Source organism: Sarcophilus harrisii, chromosome 2, assembly GCF_902635505.1.
Source record: "Sarcophilus harrisii chromosome 2, mSarHar1.11, whole genome shotgun sequence".
Taxonomy (NCBI): domain Eukaryota; kingdom Metazoa; phylum Chordata; class Mammalia; order Dasyuromorphia; family Dasyuridae; genus Sarcophilus; species Sarcophilus harrisii.
In genome coordinates, this window is record NC_045427.1 from 531,899,671 (window position 1) to 531,920,991 (window position 21,321).

Below are 21,321 nucleotides of genomic sequence, written 5' to 3' on the forward strand. Positions count from 1 at the left end.
TCCCTACATATCTCTAATCATGAGAGGTAAGGAAAGTTAGAGAGTTAAGGAAACACTAACAGGTATAAAAATTCCCTGTTAGGAGAGCATGATTTAGAGAAGAGAGGAAAATTGTGAGAGAGGGATCATACTATTGACAAAAATGAGATGATTCTTTGGGGAATTGGTAGATAACAATTTCCCAGGATCTGAATTTAGTGATAGATGAATTTAGATCACATGCATTTCAAAAGAGGAGAGGTTAAAGACTGATGATAGTAGAGAGACTGGGGTTAGCAAAGTAGGGCAAAGAGTATTCCAACACTACCACATGATTTGTCATGAGTATGAGAGAAAGGGTAAGTAGTACTAGACAGGATGGCAAAGAATTCGCTGAAGGAACAAAATGTTGAAAATGAGAGGAAGTTTATTAATTTTGTTTTGGAAGTTCCAAAGTGTGAACTGGAAGGGAACAGGAAAATCTGGAGAGGAACAAAGGAATGTTGGGGTGGGGGAATAAAGTGGAGATGGTGTAGGAATGAGGGAGTGGCCAGCAAGAGTTGTAGAGTTTGCTCTTTGGTAGTGAAAGTTGTGAAATCATGAGGATGGGTAGGATATGAAAGGCTGTAGGAATATGCTAAGTTATTGGGGAATGAGTGCAGGCACAGTATCAGATGAGGAGAGAACTGGTAATAAAGACAGGTTCAAGATCAACCGTTGGTATCTCATTAGAACTCTTAACTGATTGGTCTCCTGTCTGCAAGTCTCTTTCCTAGGAGTATAAACTCAAACAAAAGGTACTATAGCCTAGGGGGCTTCTACAGAGAACTAAGGTAACAGTACATTCTTGTGAAGACCAGAAGAGATCCCTCTATATATTAAAGATGGCATCTCCTTTTTAGAAAGCCGCCTGGAAAATGAAGAGTTTAAGTGACATGTCTGGGGTCATAAAGCCATTAGGTATCAAAAAAGATTCTCTGCCACTCTACCACACAAAAGATTTAAAAAGTCAAGATTGGTCTCCAAATTATTAAATATAAAAAAAAAATCCAATAGAAAGTGAAACAGAAGGCTTTCCCCAATATCCTCCATGAAAATGTCAAATATGTGAAGATTCCAGATTCTTGCATAATTTTGCACCTATGTTGCATGTCATCTTTATCTCTAAATCTTCTTGATTCTACTAAAACTTCAGCTAGCAAGAGAGCTAGCTTCCTCTTTTCCAACTGAAATATAGTCTTACTTGATTAACTAATCCTCTAAAAACAAATCCCCTCTATATAAAGTCAGCCATTCAAAGAAAAAAGTCTTCATAAATCACATGTGAAATAACATGGCCATCCACCATAAAATGGACTCAGTGGCAGTGGTCCTGCTAAGTTGTAAATGTATTCAGGTGTTCACTCCCAGCTCCTTTTGTCCATGAACAGGTGGAATGGTAGAGTCTTAAAAGGTTTTCTTCACTCCCATTTTTCTTCATCCTCCTGCTCAATTGCACTCCCATCTTCACCAACCCCTGTGCACATCAAAATTGGAAAGAATTCTTGGACTGACACTATATTTCATTATGAGTTTTTTTGTGTTACCCCAATAATGCATCTTATTGTAAGCTTTTGTCTTTCATTGTGTAATGAAATATGTCATCTGATAAGGGATATTCAGGTATCAGTCAAGCAAGTAGAAAGAAACTTGAGGTATTGAGGCAAGAATAGAGAGAGAAATTTGGCAGAGGGGAAGGCAAGGAAATCCTTTAAGTCTCTGGAAAATGTGAACAGTTGAACCACATGAACTGAGTCCTTTTTACCTCAGTTTCCAATCACAAGTTGGTTAATTTAAAGGCAGAATGACAGAATGCATAGAAGATGAGCCAAAATCTTGCTTTTCTAGCTATGTGATTTGGGACAAATAAACTTAATTTCTAAGTGTCTCAGTTTCTTTATCTCTTAAATAAAGGAAAGGGTTGGATTTTAAAAACCCTTCCAGCTTTTAAAATATGATTCTAGTTATTTGGGATGACAAAATAATCATAAACAATGACCATGTCCCTCCTATCACTATAGTTCCCTTAACATGGGGAGAGGAAAGAAAGAGATAGTGGCTAGATGGTCTATTCTTAGCAAATGTTAGGACTATGAGAACATTAGGAGATAGATCACTGAAATAGTTGGCTAGTTCCCTTGTTTTTCTTTTTTGAACTCTTTCTGAGTTCAAGTCTAAGATCCCTCTGCCCCAACCAAAAGTTGTTAAGCCATAAGCACCATCCTAGCCTGACATGTTGGCAACTACATCATAGAATTTAGGCATAGAAAAATATCTTCAATCCTATTTTACAGAAGAAATGATGTCTTAAAGATGAAATTACTTTTCAATGACAAACAGGCAATACAAAAGGACATCCATCAAAGGTAACTGATGTCTCATAGCACAATTCCCTATTTTCAGAATAACATAGATTATAAGATTATAAAACATCTCTAAAAAGAGCCAAAACAAAAAAGCTTAACTCTGGGCAAAGTATATATAATTCAGGCAAGAGGAAGGAAGTTCATTATCTGGCGGATAATAACAATGTTAGGGAGAGGGAATACCTAAACAGATAGAATTGGCAATACAATGGGGCAATGACCAGCTATAGATGTGACTAGTCTCTGGATTCTAACAGTCCTGAGGTAAATGACCAAATACTGAACCTAAACTACTGAAAGGCAGAAATGACCTCCCATCCTCCTTGGTGTTTAACTATTACACTCTGTGGGTGGTCTTCACCAGCGATTTGTGGAGCTATCCTTGATGGATTAGCAGCATCTTAAGCATTGAGTCCCACTCTTCCCCTGATTACCCACCTAACCTTAGCCATTTTCCCTAACTTTGAATTCCCTGATGTGTATTTTACACTTTCCACAATATTTTGTGTTATGTTAGGTATTATTTAATTATATTTCCATACTGTAATCCCTGGGTATTCTCTTTGGGTTTATATTTGCACCTCAGGAAGCAAGCTCTTTTATGGTTGAAGCACTTTTTAACCACATTGCAAAGTACCATTAAATATTGTATTCCCAATTAGCTGTAACTGGTTTCCATAAGTGTAAAATTGAGCAGCACTTGTGTGGGCACTGAGTAAGTTCCATACACTCCACCCCACCTTCAACTAGTCCATTTGGAAAATAACACAAAAATGGAAACCAAATTCTCTCATCTTTTCCTTCTAACATGTAATGTTCATCTCAATAGTCAGATAAAATATTTTGTCCTAACAAGACTTTACCAGAATTTGCACTGAAATTGTTAGTATGTGTTTAATGAAATTCTGGCAAAGTTATAGGGTTTCTTTTACAGCAATGAGAATTGAACATACTTGTCCTCTCCATCTGGTTCTCTGGTAATTATAGTTGAATCTTAGAGAGTAAATACAGGATAGATTATTTGTTCTTTTACCTGGAAAATTCCTGTGATTATAAAGGACTCAATAGAGAAAAATCACAGAACTTAGACTTTTTCAATAATATAGAAAATCCTCTTATTCAAAAGCATTCTTTGATCTTGATTCATAAGACTATATTACTAACCTATAACACTGTGGAGGGGGAGGGAAGATGATGTTTACCAGGCAGTATTCAAGCTTAAAAGTCATATTAATATCAGAGGTTCTAATGTTAAATTTTTGAGAATAGAAATAAAACAAATCCTTGTTGCTTGTTCCAGCTTCATGTTCATAACCCAATCTGTTTGCTGGTCAGATTCTTAAGATAAACTCCAGATTTTCATTTCCTCTTTTGAAAAATAAATACATGAATAATATTACCTTAAGGGAAATGTATATAGGCACTCATAACTTCCCAGGCTTTTTAATAGAGAAATGATGAGTTGAAATTTAACATGCTGTTGTAAAACTCTGTACTTATTCCTTTGGGAGGACATCAAAATTAGACTCTTTGAATATCTCTTGTACCTTATGCTGTTCAGAGGTTTTCAGACATCTGTTTAATAAAAGCAGACATTTTTCTTGAGAGACTATAAATGTCACATGTTAAAGTTGTATTTTTATACTCTAACAGTATCCTTGAATCAGATTAGAACTATGAATGTGACAATCTCTAGTTTATGAAACAAACAAACTACTACCAACATCGTCTATGTTGTTTTGGATGAAAAGAAGTTCACAAACATAGTTTTGAGCATCAAGTGACTGGCAAGCCTTTGTTGTTTCTTCTCACTCACACTCTATCCTTAAAATATGAAGACATAAAATATCATCATAGGTTCTATTTGAAAGGCAGCAGAAAGAATAAGACATCTGCTTTTCTTTTGAAGACATTCATAACTAGGACAGCAAACCTGTAACCCTGGAGAAAGAAAATCTCTCTCTTTCCTGGAAACTAACAAAAAAGGACAAATTTGGCAGTTTGGTTTCAGAACTACTATTCTCCACAAAGCTTTGGATAATTGGATATAATGACCTAATACTCTATAGCTGTTTCTGAACTTTTACCTTTGAGAAAAACATTGATCCAAGGTAACTCAACTATGATATTTAATATTAAATAGAAAATGCTTGTCTCTTTAGAAAATCTGTGAGTAATGGGTTTGAAAAGTTCTTCTATTTGGGGAGAGGAGGAGGACTTACAATGAAGTTTTCTGGATTCTTCTAATCATATAATGCAGCTGCCTAACCCCACACCAAATAAACTAAAAAAAAAAAAAATCTTAAGTGGAACAAAAAATGAAGAGGAAAATCAGAATAATCAATTACAGGAAATTCTTTTTTTATTGAAATTTTTATTTTCAAAACATTTTTTACTAATGACCCTTGCAAAACCTTGTGTTCCAATTTTCTCCTCTTCCCCCCCTCACTCTCTACTACTTGGCAATTGGCAAGTAATCCAATATATGATAAACATGGTAAAAATATATTTAAATCCAATATAAGCATACATATTTATGCTGTTATCTTACTGCACAAAAAGAATCAGATCAAAAAGGAAAAAAAATGAGAAAGAAAATAAAATTCAAACAAACAACAACAAAAGAAGTGAAAACACTGTGTTGTGCTCCACACTCAATACCCTCAGTCCTCTCTCTGGGTATAGATGGCTCTCTTCATCACAAGATCATTGGAACTGGTTTGAATCATCTCATTGTTGAAGAGAGCCACATCCATCAGAATTGATTATCGTATAGTCTTGTTGTTGCCATGTATAATGAAATCTTGGTTCTGCTCATTTCACTTAGCATCAGTTCATGTAAGTCTCTCCAGGCCTCTCTGAAATCATCCTGCTGGTCATTTCTTACAGAAAAATAATATTCCATAACATTTATATATCATAACTTATTGAGCCATTCTCCAACTGATGGGCATCCATTCAGTTGCCACTACAAAAAGGGCTACCACAAACATTTTTGCATATGTGGGTCCCTTTCCCTCCTTAAAGATTTCTTTGGGATATAAGCCCAATAGAAATATTGCTAGGTTAAAGGATATGCAAGTTTGATAACTTACAAGGAAATTCTTAAAAAAAAAAAGTAACAAGAACTGCTCAACACTTCTCTCTCATAATTAGTCTTTTCTAGTCCAGGGGAGCCCCCAAATCCTTGAGGTTTCTTTAGTTTTAGCCATCTTAACCCCTTTGGAGTTAAATGCTTGACTGTGCCTGGGAGAAAGGGGAACATTGTGCTCTAAGCAGATTGAGGCCCATGAATTAAACCAATCTTAAGGCTTAAGAGGAAGAAAAGAGGGCATCAGTTGAAGAATATGGAGCCTAAAGGAGACTTTGAAGGGAAAAAAAGTATCTAAAACTGCTTAAGTATTGAAGTAAACTGTTAGCAAAGAAAAAGTAGAGAAAATTAGAGAAGAAACCCAATTGAAAGAATTTCTTGAAAAGTATTTTCTCTTAGCATTATGTATAATGACCATCCCCTTCTTGACTAGGCCCTGAGCATGCTTAGAGAATGATTTAAAAAATCAGCCTGAGAGCAAGATATGAAACCTATAAGAATGGTACTTGGGACAATCTCTCTGAGATTAGTATCACAATGGGTCACCTCTCATCACTTCATATCCACAGAATTCATCTACCCCCAGGTGGTCCAAAAAAAAACAGAGATAAACAGTAAAAACTATGGTAGGGAAAGAAGAAAAATAGGTCTGAGCTAAAAAAAGAAAAAGGTTGATAGTAAATATATATATATATAAACAGGAAAACCATACAAATAGCAACAGAGAGACTAAAAGAGCCATTTCATTAAACAGGCATTTCACAACAGAAACTGAGCCAAAACACCCTAAAGAACTTTTACATTAATTTATCCAAGGTCCCCTGAAATGAGAATAGAGCAACTATAAGAATTTTTAGCATGGTTGAGTAATGATTGAGTAATCAATGAAGAAATCAACAAGGCTAACAAGAGAGTAGAGAATTTAAAACAGAAGGCAGTGATATCATTCAAAACTACAGATACTATGTAAAAGAGAAATGTCAAAGCAGAAAAAACTGACAAAATCAAAAGCCACATAGATTAGAAGAACACAAACAAGTCTAAAAAACAAGAGGGGTTCTAAGAGTTGCAGATCTTAAAGGAGAAACATTAAGAAAAAGAAAAGCAATTCATAAGTAATCCAATTTCAAGGGATATCTAGCAAGCTATAAATGAACTATCATAGAAATAAATATGTGGAGTTTAATGGATTTAAAAGTGAATTCTAACAAATAATCTGAAAAACAAAGTATTTATTCTATAGAAAAGATTCTTAAACATAGCAATTTTACCAAAGTCATTTTATAGAACATAGTCCTGATACCCAAAGAGAAAAATCAAATTTTGAATTATATTCAAATTATGTTCAAAAGCTAAATATTATGACCATAATAGATTTATACCAGAGTTATAAGGATAGATCAACATTTGGGAAACAATTAGCCTAATTAATCATATGAATAACAAAAATTAAAACCACATGATTATTTCAATAAATGCAGTAAAAATCTTTGTCAAAACACATTACTCATTGTATTAAAAAAAAGGTTAAAAGTATAAGTATAAAAGGTTCCTAATTCAGTATAAGTAAAAGCATATATCTAAAAATACTATTAAGTAGGCTACAACAAGATGTTATCCTTTTCCTATTATTTGATCAAGTTCTGAAAATGCTATCTAAAGCCAAAGCATAATATATTAAAATTTTAAAGTATTAACATCTTCCAAAAGGAAACAAAATTATCCTTATATGTAGATTACATGATGGTACATATGGAAAACACCAGAACATCAAAGAAGAAATTAATTGGAACAACAATTTCAGGAAAATTCTGACTTTCTGTGTGACCTTAGGCAATTCACTTATTTTATTTGTAAAATGAGAATATTGAATAAATGACTTGTAAGGTTCTTCAAGTGCTAAATTTATGATCTATGCTGCTGTTATCCTAAAATAGATGTGCAGAAATCATTAATATTCCTACATAGTACTAACAAAAGCTAGGAGATTCAGGAAAACATATGAACTGATGACAAAAAAAAGATGAAAAAAAGCTAAAAATTAAATTACAAACTAAAATATAAATAGTGCAAATTAACAGAGAACAATATATAACATGACTTCATTATGACTGGAAAAGAACAATATATGACTAAAAAATTTTAAGTGAAAAAGAAGCCAGACTGAGTAATTGAAAAAGAAAAATTAAGAATGGTCCTCCAATTCAAATACTCGAATTTTTTTTCCCCCTCACAGTAGGGAGGCAGGGAATTATAAGATCAGAATATTGTATACATTGTCAGATGAAGTCATTATATTAGATGTTTTTGTCTAATTACTTTTTTTTTTTTACAAAGGAAAGTTAAATCTGGAAAAAGGGCTAAGAAGGGTACTTTCCAGAAATGTGTGTGATGTTTTGTTTTGTTCTTGATAATGTTTGCTAATATTTTTATTTTAAAAAGTTATTATTTTTAGCATTCTTTTCTTTTTAAATTTTGAATTATAAATCTTTCCCCTTCCTTCCAGCCTTCCTAGCCCATTGAGAAGGCAAACAAAAATGATATCAATTAATTATACATGTGAAATTATGCAAAACATTTCTATTAGCACAATAAAGTAAAACAAATTTCTATTACCACAATAAAGTAAAAAAAAAAATACAATGAGAGCATTATACTTCAAAATTGCAGCGTTCATCAGTTCTTTCTCGAAAGACAGAGAGCATTTTCATCATGATTCACTTGAAATTGTCTCAAATCATCATACTTGATCAGAGTAGTCGAGTCTTTCACAGTTTCTCCACTTTGTAGGAATCCCCTCGGTTTCAAATTCTTTGCCATGACAAAAAGAGCTGTTCTAAATATGTTTGTACAAATAGGTCCTTTTCCCTTTTCTTTGATCTCTTTAAGATCCAGACCAAGTAGTGGCAATACTGGTTAAAGGGTATACATAGTTTTCTAGCTTTTTGGACATAGTTCCAAATTATTCTTCAGAATGATTGGAGCAGTTCACAATTCTATCAACAGTTTATTAGTGTAATTATTTTTCTTCATCTCCTCCAGCATTTATCATTTATAATAGGTATGAACTGTTATTTCAAAATTGTTTTAATTTACATTTCTCTAATCCATGGGGATTTAGAGCACCTTTTCATATGACTATATAAAGCTTTGATTTTTTCTTCTGAAAGCTGCCTATACATATTTTTGACCATTTAGAAATTGGGAAAGGGCTCTTATTTTTAGACTAAGTTCCCTATAGATTTGGAGAATTGAAAACTTTCTAGAAAAACTTGATGTAAAGTTTTTTGATATTGCTCCATTGTCTATGATGCCTTTTAGCAAAATGTATATTCCTTGATTATCTTTTAAAATTAGGTATATTTTTGCTTTTGTTTTGTCTGAAATTATGACTGCTACTACTGCCTTTTTTTTTTTTTTTGATTCACCTAAAGCATAACAGATTCTGCCCTAGCCCTTTATTTTAACTGTGTGTGTCTGTTTCAAGTATGTCTCTTATACACAAATACACACATACAACGTTGGATTCTGGTTTCTAATCCATCCTATTATCCATTTCTGCTTTATGGGTGAGGTCATCCCATTCACATTTATTCTACTAACTGTGTTTTCCCTCCATTCTACTCATTTCTGTTTGTCCTTCTCTTTTTGTACTGTCCCCCTCAAAGTTTTGCCTCTAAGTATTATCCCTTAATCTACTTTCCCTTTTATCATCCCCTCCTCCATGTTTCTTAAGTCCTTTTCTTCTTCTCTATTGGGTAAGATACATTTCTGTACCCAAGTGAGTGTGTGTGTGTATGTATGTGTGTGTGTATATATATATATATATATATATATATATATATATATATATAATGTCTTTCTTTGATCCAATTCTGATGAAAGTAAGATGAATACATTGCCTGCCACAGTCCCATTATTCCCCTAAAAGCTCCTCCTTTCAAGCCTCTTTTATGTGAGAAAAATTTCCTCATTCTATCTCTCCCTTCGTTCTTTCTCATCCTTTCATTTTTTGGAGGGGAAAAGAGAGATCATCACCATATAATTGACTTACACTCACCATCCTCTGCTATGTACACTTCTAACTGCCCAAATAATGATAAAGTTCTTAGGAGTATCATCTTCCCATATGGGACTATAATACAGTTTAACCTTATTTAGTCTCTTATGAATACTTTTTCATGTTTACTTTTTATGCTTCTCTTGAGTCGTATGTTTGAATGTAATTCTGTCATAGTCTTTTCATCAGAAATGCTGAGAAGTCCTCTTATTTCATTAAATATCAATTTCCCCCTAAAGGATTATAATCAGTTTTGCTGAGTAAATTAATTTTGGTTGTAATCCTAGCTTCCTTGCCCTCTGGAATATCATATTCCAAAACCCTCTTTTAATATGGAAAGTGTTAAATCTTATGTGATTCTGACTGTGACACCATGTTTGAATTGTTTCTTTCTGGCAGCTTGCAGTATTTTCTCCTTGACCCATAAGCTCTGGAATTTGGCTATAATATTCCTGGGAGTTTTCATTTGGAGATCTCTTTCAGGAAGTTATTGGTGAATTCTTTTAATTTCTCCACCCCCCCCCCCGGTTCTAAGATATTAAGACAATTTTTCTTGATAATTTCTTGAAATATGATGTTTAGGTTCTTGATTCTGTTTACCTAGTCACCAGGAAGGGACAGTCCCAAGCTTTAGGCTTTTTTGAGCTGCTGTTTCAGAGCTATTTCTATGGATCTGCAAGTTTTTGCTGCTTCCAAGGTGATATCATCCTGGGAGAGATGTGATTACTTTTCTCCTAGTGTACTGAAGAAGGGCCTCTGGTGCCTTTCAGCTGCAAATGCTAGTACTCCTCTTGGACCTGGAACTATGACGGGATCCCTTGCTCTCCTGCTCCTAGAAGTACTATTATTTCTCTTTGCCTTGGAATTGCACTTCAGACCCCCGTTCCCTTGTGATCAATCACCTATACCCCTGTCTGTCTGGAAAGATAGTGCAGTAGGTTGGTAAATTTCAAGGGGTCCCCAATTGCACTTCAGGGCAAATACAGACTCAAAAAAAATCAAGACTTGGAATAGAACTGAGGTCCTCCAGATACAACCTCAGGCTGGGGATTAACCAATTTGAAGGGCAAGCACCTCTGGCCAAAGAAACACCAAGTGGGGAGCCTTGGGTCAAGCTGGGTGTGGCTGGAGCCACAGAGACTTTCACCTCCTGGATTGTTTGTGAATCCAAGTCTGAGTCCTGGAAGACTGAGGGAATCTCAGCAGGTTAGGACTGTGGGAACGCTGGAGCATTTGCTGGAAGATGGAGCTCTTGGTTTGAGGGTCCTAGTCAGAGGGGAGAGCTGAAGGGAAGCCAGAGTCACCATCTTCCCCACCCAAGGAATAGAGGTGCTTACACTAATGCCTCTTATTTTTAAAAAAAAAATGAACTGGCAAAGAAAGAACTTTACCACAGAAGCCTACTATGGAAACAGGGAAGACCAGGATTCATCTGCAGAAGAAGACAATAAAATAAAAAAAAGCTTCTACCCCAAAGAGTAACATGAAATGGCTCCCTGCTCTGAGAGAATTTATAGAACAACTCAAAAAATAATTTAAGAATCAAATGAGAGACATTGAGGGAAAATTTTTTTTAAAAAAACCTTAATTAAATGAAAACCATTCAAGAAAAACAAGAAAATTACAAAAAAAAGAGAAGTTAACCAATTAGAAAAAGACAGTCTCAAAAATGAAAATAATTTTTTGAAAATTAGAATTGGGCAAGGGAAAGCCAGTGAAGCTATGAGAGACCAAGAAATAACAAAACAGATTATAAATAATGAAAAAATAGGACAAAATGTGAATCATAAGGAAAATGACAGATTTGGAGAACAGATCAAGAAGAGAAAATATAAGAATATTGGACTTCCTGAAAGTTATAAGAAGAACAAAAAAAGGACCTTAACACAATAATGCAAGAAATAATTCAAGAAAATTGTCCTGGAGTAAGAACAGGAGGGGAAAGTAGAAATAAGAGCTGTGATCCAGAACTGTGTATAAGTACTAGAGTAACAGAATAACTGGGTATAAAGTAACAGAGTTGTCAGTGCCAGCTGCACTGGGTACCAACTGCAGACCAATAAAGGTTGGTTACAGAATAAAACAAAGTTTATTTCAAAGATGTCCAGATTGCCATAGGTGACAATCAATCATCCTTACCTAGAAAGCTAAGGAATATTAGCACTGCACATTTTATTATAGCCTCGAGATTCCCATAGTTTATCATAGGTTTCCCAACTCTGATATATCATATCAGTGAATGAATGAATTCCAAGTATTTCCCCTAGAGGCAGGAGGGGTAACTGTTTTATGCCTATCATGAGCTAATTCAAAAAATATTTACTGTACAGTTTTAATTGAAGCTTATTCCCATAAGATAGTATAGAGATGAACCTTTGATTCTATTTAGGAACCTACTTTCACTCTCTCAAGATGAAATCCTCCCTGCCCAAGGTTTCTACAAAAAGAAATTTGGATTGGAGAAGGGAGAAGCAAGGGTAGTAAGAAACGGATTCCTAAGAAACAAAAATATAACTACAGAAGCAAAATTAAGATCTGTATTATAGTCCTACCACATAAAAAGCAAGGAGAAATCAATACAGGATTTGGGCTTTTTGAATCACCTTTCCTTATGATTCACATTTTGTCCTATTTTTTTCATTATTTATAATGTTTTGTTATTTCTTGGTCTCTCATAGCTTCACTGGCTTTCCCTTGCCCAATTCTAATTTTCAAAAAATTATTTTCATTTTTGAGACTGTCTTTTTCTAATTGGTTAACTTCTCTTATGCATTTTCAAGTGATTAGTGAGGTCAGTCTAAGATTCCTATGTTTTGCCATATGGTAGGCAACATTTGGAGAGAGGAGGAGAGAATGTGTTAACTGCTAACTCACAAATTTGCTGTTTCTACCATTCCTTTGTTATCATTTTATTTTGGCAACAAATTTAATTTAGGAGACTATCCTGTGTGTCAGTGATTTTCTTCTCAGTAGAATGATTTCCAAATCCCTGGCTTCCAAGTTACAACTTATTTTCATATTTTTAAGTAAACTTAAAATCTTATTAGAATCATGTTCTTCATCACCCTATCAAGGGAAAAGAAAATCAGCACTTGCTTTTGAAGTCTGCAAATTTTAAGTGCAACTTAGTGATATTTGATTCTTCTTGGAAAACGTTAATCCTATTAAGTGATCAAAAGCATAGACTCTTTCAATCCATCCTGTAGCTAGTCAGGACAATCTCAACTGCTTCCATGTATTCTCATTTCCCTCCAAGTGGAATTAAAAAGAAGGCCTATGACAGCTTTGTTTTTTCTTTCTATGCCATCCCTTTCCCATTGATTCACCAAACATAATGTTTTTCATATTTAACAGCAGCTGATTGTCATAGCTCTTTCTTCCCTATCTCCTTTATCTCTAGAGCTATAATCAGCCACAGTTCCTGCTTTGCTCTATGCCCAGAGACATCAGAAATACCCCCTCGGGTCCATGCAATTTCCTTTTATAGTATTAGAGAGTTTATGCTACACAAAAAGTTGGAGAGTACAATATATTTGCTCAGAGCTCCCAGTTAGGAATTTAGGCAGAAGTTTGGCTTTCTGCCCATCTGTGTGTGTGTGTGTGTGTGTGTGTGTGTGTGTGTGTGTTGTACAAGCACACACATATATTTTATAAACACATGCACATATCTATGTAGCTAGATAGATGAAAGGAAGCCAGCCTGGGATCATGGGTCTAGAGCTAAAAGGCACTTTAGATGTCACTAAATTCAAAAGCTTTACCATATAGGTAACTTGCCTGGAATCACACAGCTAGCTAAGTGTCTGAAGCAGAATTAGAACTTGGATATTCTGACTGAAAGTGTGGTTCTCTGTTTACTGAGCCACTAATCCATCAATAACATTTTTAAGTCCTTACTACACACCACGCAGTTTAGTAGGCACCAGAGATAGAACCACAAAAGTAATATAATCCTGGCACTCAAGAAACTTACAAGCAAGCAAGGGGAGACAATCAGTACATGTTGGGGAGAAGGAAGTAGCAGTTGGAGTAATCAAGAAAGTCTTCATGTAGAAGGTGGGTCTTAAAGGAAACTAGAGATTCTAAGAGACAGGGTTAAATAGAAAAAACCTTTAGTTACAAGGGAAAATCTGTAGAGGTACAGAGATGGAATGTCATCTATGAAGTACAGTAAAAAGATCAAGTCTTTCTGGTCAGTAGAGGAAGAGTATAGAATAATGCTAGGAAGATTTGATGAGGAGAGCTTGTGAGAGTAGGGTTTATATGATTGGAATCCCAGAAAGTAATGAGTCACTGAAATTTACTGAGAAAATGGAATATGGTCAGGGTTACATTTGAGGAAAATTACATTGGAAGCTTGTATACAGGTTGGAATGGTGAGAGATGCTGGAGAAGTAAAAACAAGATACATCAAATAGTTGGAAAGCAGGGTCAATGATGACACCAAGGTAGCATAGATGGGTAACCAGAAGAATGGTGGTACCTTAAACAGATGCAGAGGAATTTCAAAGAGGGATGGGGGTGGGAGTAAAAATTGGAAATTGTGTTTGAGATACCCCTGGGAAATTCAGTTAGAAATTGTCATTAGGCAGTTTGTGACAAATAACTAGAGCTCTAGAAAAAAGGCTTAGAATGGATGTGTATATATATATATATGTGTGTGTGTGTGTGTGTGTGTGTGTGTATGTGTATATATATATGTGTGTGTGTGTATATATATATATACACACTCACACACACACATATGTCATTAGCATAGATGTGACAAGTGAACACACACACACACATTTTCTTAGCTCTCAACCTAACAGTGCAGTCTAAAAGCAATAGGATATTAAGCTTAATTTTGATTATTGTCTGAAATCTATAATGGACTATAAAAGTACTTTTATTAAAAAGGAAGTATTTATGGACTATCATGGTATTGTCAAGAATAAGTCATGTCAGATTAACTTCAAAAGAAAAAAAAAGGAACCAAAGTATACCTTCATAATGTCAAAAGGATTAGGGGAAGCAATACCAGGTCAACCTGCTATGAAAGATCTATAAAGGACATGAGCAAGAGTTGCACAGAACAAGATAAGCATGATTTACTTTCTAACAATACAAATAACTATAGGAAAACTTGTACTATCCGTAAAGAAAGAGCATGAGCTTCATTTCAGTCCTTGTACAAATTATACTCATAATTTAAGCTGGTTTAAGATCATCAATGGACTTCTTACAAGACTGTAAATGAATTATCTTCATTAAACACAATTACTTAGGTGAAAGAACTACTCAATAACAGGAAAAGTCATTTTATTCTTGGAGCAATAAGATCTCTCCCAAGCTGAAACTTGTGTTTCACTATCAGGAATAGTAGCTATCTGGATAATGTTTGTTTTGGTTTGCATTTGATTCTTGTTTTTGTCCCAGACTTATGATGTCTTTGGTACAGGGATTGTTCAGATGAGGAAGCTCCCTCCACCAGTAAAGATTGGACACTGTAATGAAATCTACAACTTTAAGAGTTTTTTTGGAGCACAGCGGGGATAAGTGACTGGTCCCCAGTTTGTGATAAAGGCAAGATTTGAACTCAGAGTAACTATTCCTGACTAGAATACCAGCTTTCTATCCAAAATTCCATGCTCCCTCTTGCATCTTAACAAGATCCAGAATAAAATATATCATGAATGGGCAATACAGTATGTGTTCTTTCTTTTAGACTTACCAACAGTGTTGTACTTTATTGCAACAGTAAGCTCTTATAGTAAAACTCCTTGTACTCCCTTCAAGAAGTATCAGCCCCCAAAAAACTGAAGAACATCCATCTGAGCCCGCCTTTTATTTTCCCACATCATCCCTTTGACTTTAAAGAACTGTGGCTCCAATTCAACTTTTCTGCCTTTTTCTCTTCTTGTGTTTTTCTAGCACAATGTCTGACACATAGATAGCTCTATATAAATATCAGCCATTATTATTATTATTATTATTATTATTATTACTTTCACATTCTTACTACCAGCTACCCAATTATATATTGAACCTACAAATTAACTCAGGGTCTAAGAAAAATCCCTTTAGTTCAATTAAATATTTATGAAATACTTTATGTCCAAAGATGAAAAATAACAGACATTTTAATCTAAATTTAACTTTTAGAATACATTGTGATTTTTTTGTTTTTACATTACCTAGATTTTTCTCTCCTTCTAAGATCTCTCTCTTTAACATTCCTAAAAGAAAGAGAAAAAAAATCTACAAAGTTGATTAATGTGGGGGGGGATTTGATATATGAATTTTATTTCATATTATACATTATATTAAGATTACATTCTATAGCCATTAAACTCTGCAAAGGAACATGAGGTAGTGTTTTTTCATGTCTTCTTCAGAACCAAGTTTGTTTATGGTTTCCCTGATTCTGCTTACTTATCCTACATCAGTTTATGTAAATCTCTCCACATTTGTTTGTGTTCATCAGCATGCTATTATTCCATTACATCCAAATATGACAATTCATTTAACCATTCCCAATTGAGGGATTTTTTTTTGCTACTAATTTTTTGCTCTTACTGAAGGATGGTGCAATATTTTTGGTATATATGGATCATTTCTCTTTGTCAATGGCCCCTCTACTCTCTGGGTGAAAGGATATGTACATTTTAGTCATTTTGCTAAATTAATTTTAATGAAAATATTAAGTAACTTAATGTGTTGGAAATACCTGCTAGCACATAGACTTTGTTACACCATACACTTATCACCTTAGGAGATACAGGTTCCAGTATTGCCTTTCATATTTACTAGCTGTCTGAAAGTGAATGTCATTGAACCTTGGTTTTCTCATCTATAAAATGTGCACTAGCTTGCATCACAAGTACATAAAGTATCTAGTAAAGCATTTTAACATATGAATAATTGCTCTTATTTATATGAGTTTCTTCATAAATTCCACTGAAGAGATTCATTCTACCAAAAGGACAGATGGTATAGGCTCATACAAACACACTATTATCAGCCCTTCATATAATTAGTGAGACTAGAATACACTAACTGCAGGAAATACCTTGAAAGATATTGCTCAAATTTAACTTACACAAAAAATGTTCATCTCATTCTCGGCCAAAATTTCATCTGGCTGCTTAGTGTACCTTTGCATTGTCTTCATAGTCCACATGTAAAAGTGGTTATCAATGCAAAGGACCAATAGCTATGGCTGTTTCCTAGAGCAAAATGCAAATAGTGGCTGCCAGATACCAATACTACAGTACTGAACTGATAGCAATGAAGTATAAAGCCAGAATGACAACATATGGGTAAAGTGCTTGACAATATATGAAAATCAATCTAGTACTATTTGTTAAATGTGTGTGGCTATTGTGAAGCAATTGCAGAGCTTAAAACAATCTCAAAAAAAAAAAAAAAGACTTGTTTTTCTGGAGTTCAAAGAGAGGAATGCAGAAATAGTTCCTATTCATAGTTCCAGTAGGTTATATTAGAGCAGAATTGGCAGAGATTAGCCCAGTTAGTGAGCATAGCCATAAATAGGTTTAACATATATCTACAAATGTTTTTGGCTACATACTATTCCTTTATGAGGTTATGGGCAGTAAAGATGGGGGAAATTATAAAGGATTAAAAGTTCCTTACTGGAAGTCAGGAAGCAATGATGGGAGGATTATTTTCCATCATGTCATACGATGTAAAACCCCACCTCACAAGAGTAAAGGTACTATACTTTATAACTGTGAAATGACAGTAATAATAATTATTAATAATCATGATGATGATGATAACCTGATACCTGAAAGTCCAAAGATTTTTTTTTCTCGGAATGTACCAAGTGCTGGCTATGGAAAATAAAACTATCTCAAGGTAGATGAATTTAACTCCTAAAAATTTTAAATTGTTTTTGTAGATGAAACGATAACATGCAGAGCCCATGAAATTAAATTTTGTTTTCCAGTACCCCATTTTATATGTATCCTTTAGCCAAGAAATCTATTTTTTCATGCTTGGGACAAATTTGTTATAATAACAGATTACAAAATACCAACTTTCTGGTTCTCCTAATCTATAGTTTAAGTAGAAATAAATTTCTCTTACTATTTACCTTCCTGAATGCTGTCTTTTGTATTCAAAGTTCTAGTCAATTAAACTCACATTTTAAAAATTTGTCTCAATAGCTTGAAATTATGTGCAAAGCCCAACAAAATTAAATTTAATAGTTATAAATATAAGGTCTTGTCATATAGATTCAAAAAGTCAATTGTACAAATACAAACTAGCGAGGATACATCTTGACCACAAGTCACGTAGGAAAAATAGACCTGTAGATATTTTAGTTAACCACAAAATTGTAAGTCTGGTAATGGCTGTTAAACAAAATATAATCTTAGACTATATTATGGAAGAATATCTGCAGTATTAAGGTAGGTTAATAGTGTTTCACTACATGCTCTGTACTGATCAGATCATAGATATAACACTATTGTACCCTATTCTATGTACCAAAATTTAAGAGGAACTTTGCAATTATGTCATGTAAGAAACAATTGATATTATTTCTGCTAAAAATAATAAAGTATTGAATTTAGGACTAAAATACATTTCTTCTGCAATGTAATATTTTAGTGCTTTTCAAAAAATTTCCTGAATTTGAAAATTATGGAAAATAACTTTCTCTCTACAGATATGTATTCACAAAACTTAATATGGTTCTGGAAACTTTAAGGTGATAAACTTCACTTTTCAATTATCTTTCAGGGTCTTAATTCTATATGATCTCAATTAGGCAAATCATATCACCCCTTTGGATGGGCATCAGTTTCCTTATTTGTAAAATAAAGGAACTGGACTAGACAACTTCTATGATTACTCACAACTCTAAAATTCTACAATTCCAAGTACTTTTCTCCCCCTTTTTTCAATTTTTGTTTCAAGAAACATTCTTCCTTTCACTTCTTGGCTATTCTAAGAACTTTGTTTATTGCTTTAACAGCTCCAAGCCCTCAAGGTCTCCTGATACTATATAATTCTGTCTTACTGTTTCCTTTTCAATGTCTTTCTTATTAACCTGTATTAGATCCTTTCTGTTTTTCTGTATCCTCCATTATTGCTCAACATGCTGTTTTTATCTACATCCAAAATGTTTTGCTTTGTACAATTTAAGCACAAGTAAGCACTTATCATCCTTTGACTTCTTCAAAAATTTTCATTTACTCAGTGCTTCATTTTTTTTGGCAAGGAATAGTCCTAGGCATAGTTTTCCATTTTCCACAAGTGGATTAGACTTTATGTAATTTAAAGTAATTTGAAATATAAATATCTGGAGGGCTTAGTGGACTGCAAGCGCAATATAAGACATGATAGCCAAAAAAAAAAAAAAAAAAAAAAAAAAAAACTAATGCTCTAGAGAGCTGTATTAAGAGAGGCAAAAAGTACAAAATAAGGGGAATGATAATTCTGATATACTCTATCAAGAATATATCTAGAGTGCTGGGTACCATTTTTTAAAGGAAGGACATTGATAAATTGAAGAGCATTCTGAAAAGGATCACTAGAAAGATGAAGAACCTTGACACCATACCTTCCAAGATTCAGTTGAATATATTTAAATGTTTAGCTTAGAAAAAAGACTTTTTTTAAAAAATCTACTAGGGTGGGAACATAATGATTTCTGGCAATGAAATTATTAATTTCATAGTGATCAAATATTTGAAGGATTATTATTATTATATTCGAAGGATTTGAAGTGGTATTAGATATTTCTATTTGGAAGAGGACCAAACAAGGAATGATGGGGAGAAATTTCAGAGTGGTAGTTATAAACTTGCTGACATTTAGAGCTATCTCAGAGTAAACTGAATTTCTTGGACTCCCAAGTCTTCACACAAAGAGATAACAATTTTTTCAGTGTATTGTAAAGATTATCCCTCTGTGGTAATGAATTTGACTAAAAGGCTTCTGTGATCCCTTCTGATTCAGATTTTGGGATCTGCAGTCAAAGGAACTGTGAGCAATACTGAAGAATAGAGAACAAAAGAGAAAGCATCTAATGTCTATTTGAGGGCTATCACATGAAGCAGAGAGTACATTTATTAATGTACTGAATCAAAGGAAAGACAATGTGGCATCATCAAAGCCAGGAAGTCCTAGGTTCAAATTCTCCCTGTGATACCTACTGACTGTGCCCATGATCAAGTCATTTGAAAATAACAACCTATATTATTGATAGAGGAAAAAGCCTCATGTGTGAATTCCCTAAATTAGTCAAATGGTAAGTTCATTTCTTATCCCAAATGATCTAAGACAGAAATAGAAGAAAGTTATAGGAGATAAAATTTTGTCTCAATTTGAAGAAAACTGTGATTAAAGTTAGAGACATCCAAAAAGAAAATGGGCCACCTTGCAAACTAGAGGAGCTTCCCATCATTAGAAATATGCAAGCAAGTGATGATCTGTCAAGAAATTATGACAAGGATTCCTGTATTAATCAGGAGATCTGGACTAGATAGCCTATAAGGTCATTTATAGATCTACACAGGGATTAAATTCAGGGCATTTGACTCACCAAGTTGCTTATTCCTAGTTCACCTCTTCTATTTCCATCCCTCCAGGTCTCCCAGAAGTTATGAAAGAGTGCCAAAATTTTGTTCAAGGAAATATTAGGAAAGGGGGCAAATTCATAAAATTCTAAAGACCTGATCAATTCAACCTCACCAAGGACCATGTCTAGAGAAAACCTTAGAGCCAATTTGCATTTACTATATCCATTTCCCCATACTGCTTTCAATTGTGTATGAAAGGACCCCAGAGCAAACTTTGTAATCCATAATCTTTTTCTTTTTCTCTGTGCAGGTGGATGACAGGGCACTGGAGTCCCTGCTCAGCAACCTGCGAGAAGGGAATTCAGCACCGGGAGGTGACTTGTGTTTATCAGTTGCAGAATGGTACCTATGTTAACACCCGTGATCTTTATTGCCTCAGCCACAAACCAACAACAGTTCAAAGTTGTGAAGGCCGTGACTGCCTTTCTATCTGGGAGGCATCAGAGTGGTCAAAGGTAGGTATTTGACACCTTTAATTAAAGTAATAAACCTAACTAGTTTTGTCTGGTAAGCACAATATCCTGATTGAATTAAAAATTGGGCAATATAAGATGACAGGAAAAGATAATGATAAATGTTGGAGAGGATGTGGGAAAACTGGGACATTAATACATAGTTGGTGGAGTTGTGAACTGATCCAACCATTCTGGAGAACAATTTTAGAACTATGTCCAAAGGGCTATCGAAATTGTGCATACCCTTTGATCTGGCAGTCTGGGTCTAATCCTAAAGAGATCATAAAAAAGGGAAAAGGACCCACATGTACAAAAATGTTTGTAGCAGCCCCTTTTTGTGGTGGCAAGGTACTAGAAACTGAGTGGATGCTCAACAGTTGGAGAATAGCTGAATACGTTATGGTATATGAATGTTATGGATATTATTGTTCTATAAGAAACCATCAGCAGGATGATTCCAGAAAAGTCTGAGGAGACTTATGTGAACTGAGGCTAAGTGAAATGAGCAGAACCAGGAAAACAATGTACACAACAATAACAAGACTATGTGATCATGAGCTGTGATGGATCTCTTTTCATCAATGAGCTAATTCAGGCCAATTCCAATAGACTTGTGATGGAGAGAGCAACCTACACTCAGAGAGAGGACTGTGAGAACTGAATATGGATCACAACATAGATTTTTCACCTCTTTTGTTGTCATTTGCTTGCTTTTTTTTTCCTGCCTCACTTTTTT

At 34.3% G+C, this 21,321-nt stretch overlaps 1 protein-coding gene across 2 annotated transcripts in view; it reads left to right on the forward strand.

The window, feature by feature from the left end:
* The window catches only part of ADAMTS17 (ADAM metallopeptidase with thrombospondin type 1 motif 17), a 473,015-nt gene that overhangs the window by 413,952 nt on the left and 37,742 nt on the right, over positions 1-21,321 (forward strand). For both annotated transcript variants that reach the window (XM_031955494.1, XM_031955493.1), the window contains one exon: positions 20,381-20,585. In XM_031955494.1, the coding sequence (XP_031811354.1) occupies positions 20,381-20,585 (205 nt within the window). The remainder of the gene's footprint in view (positions 1-20,380; positions 20,586-21,321) is intronic.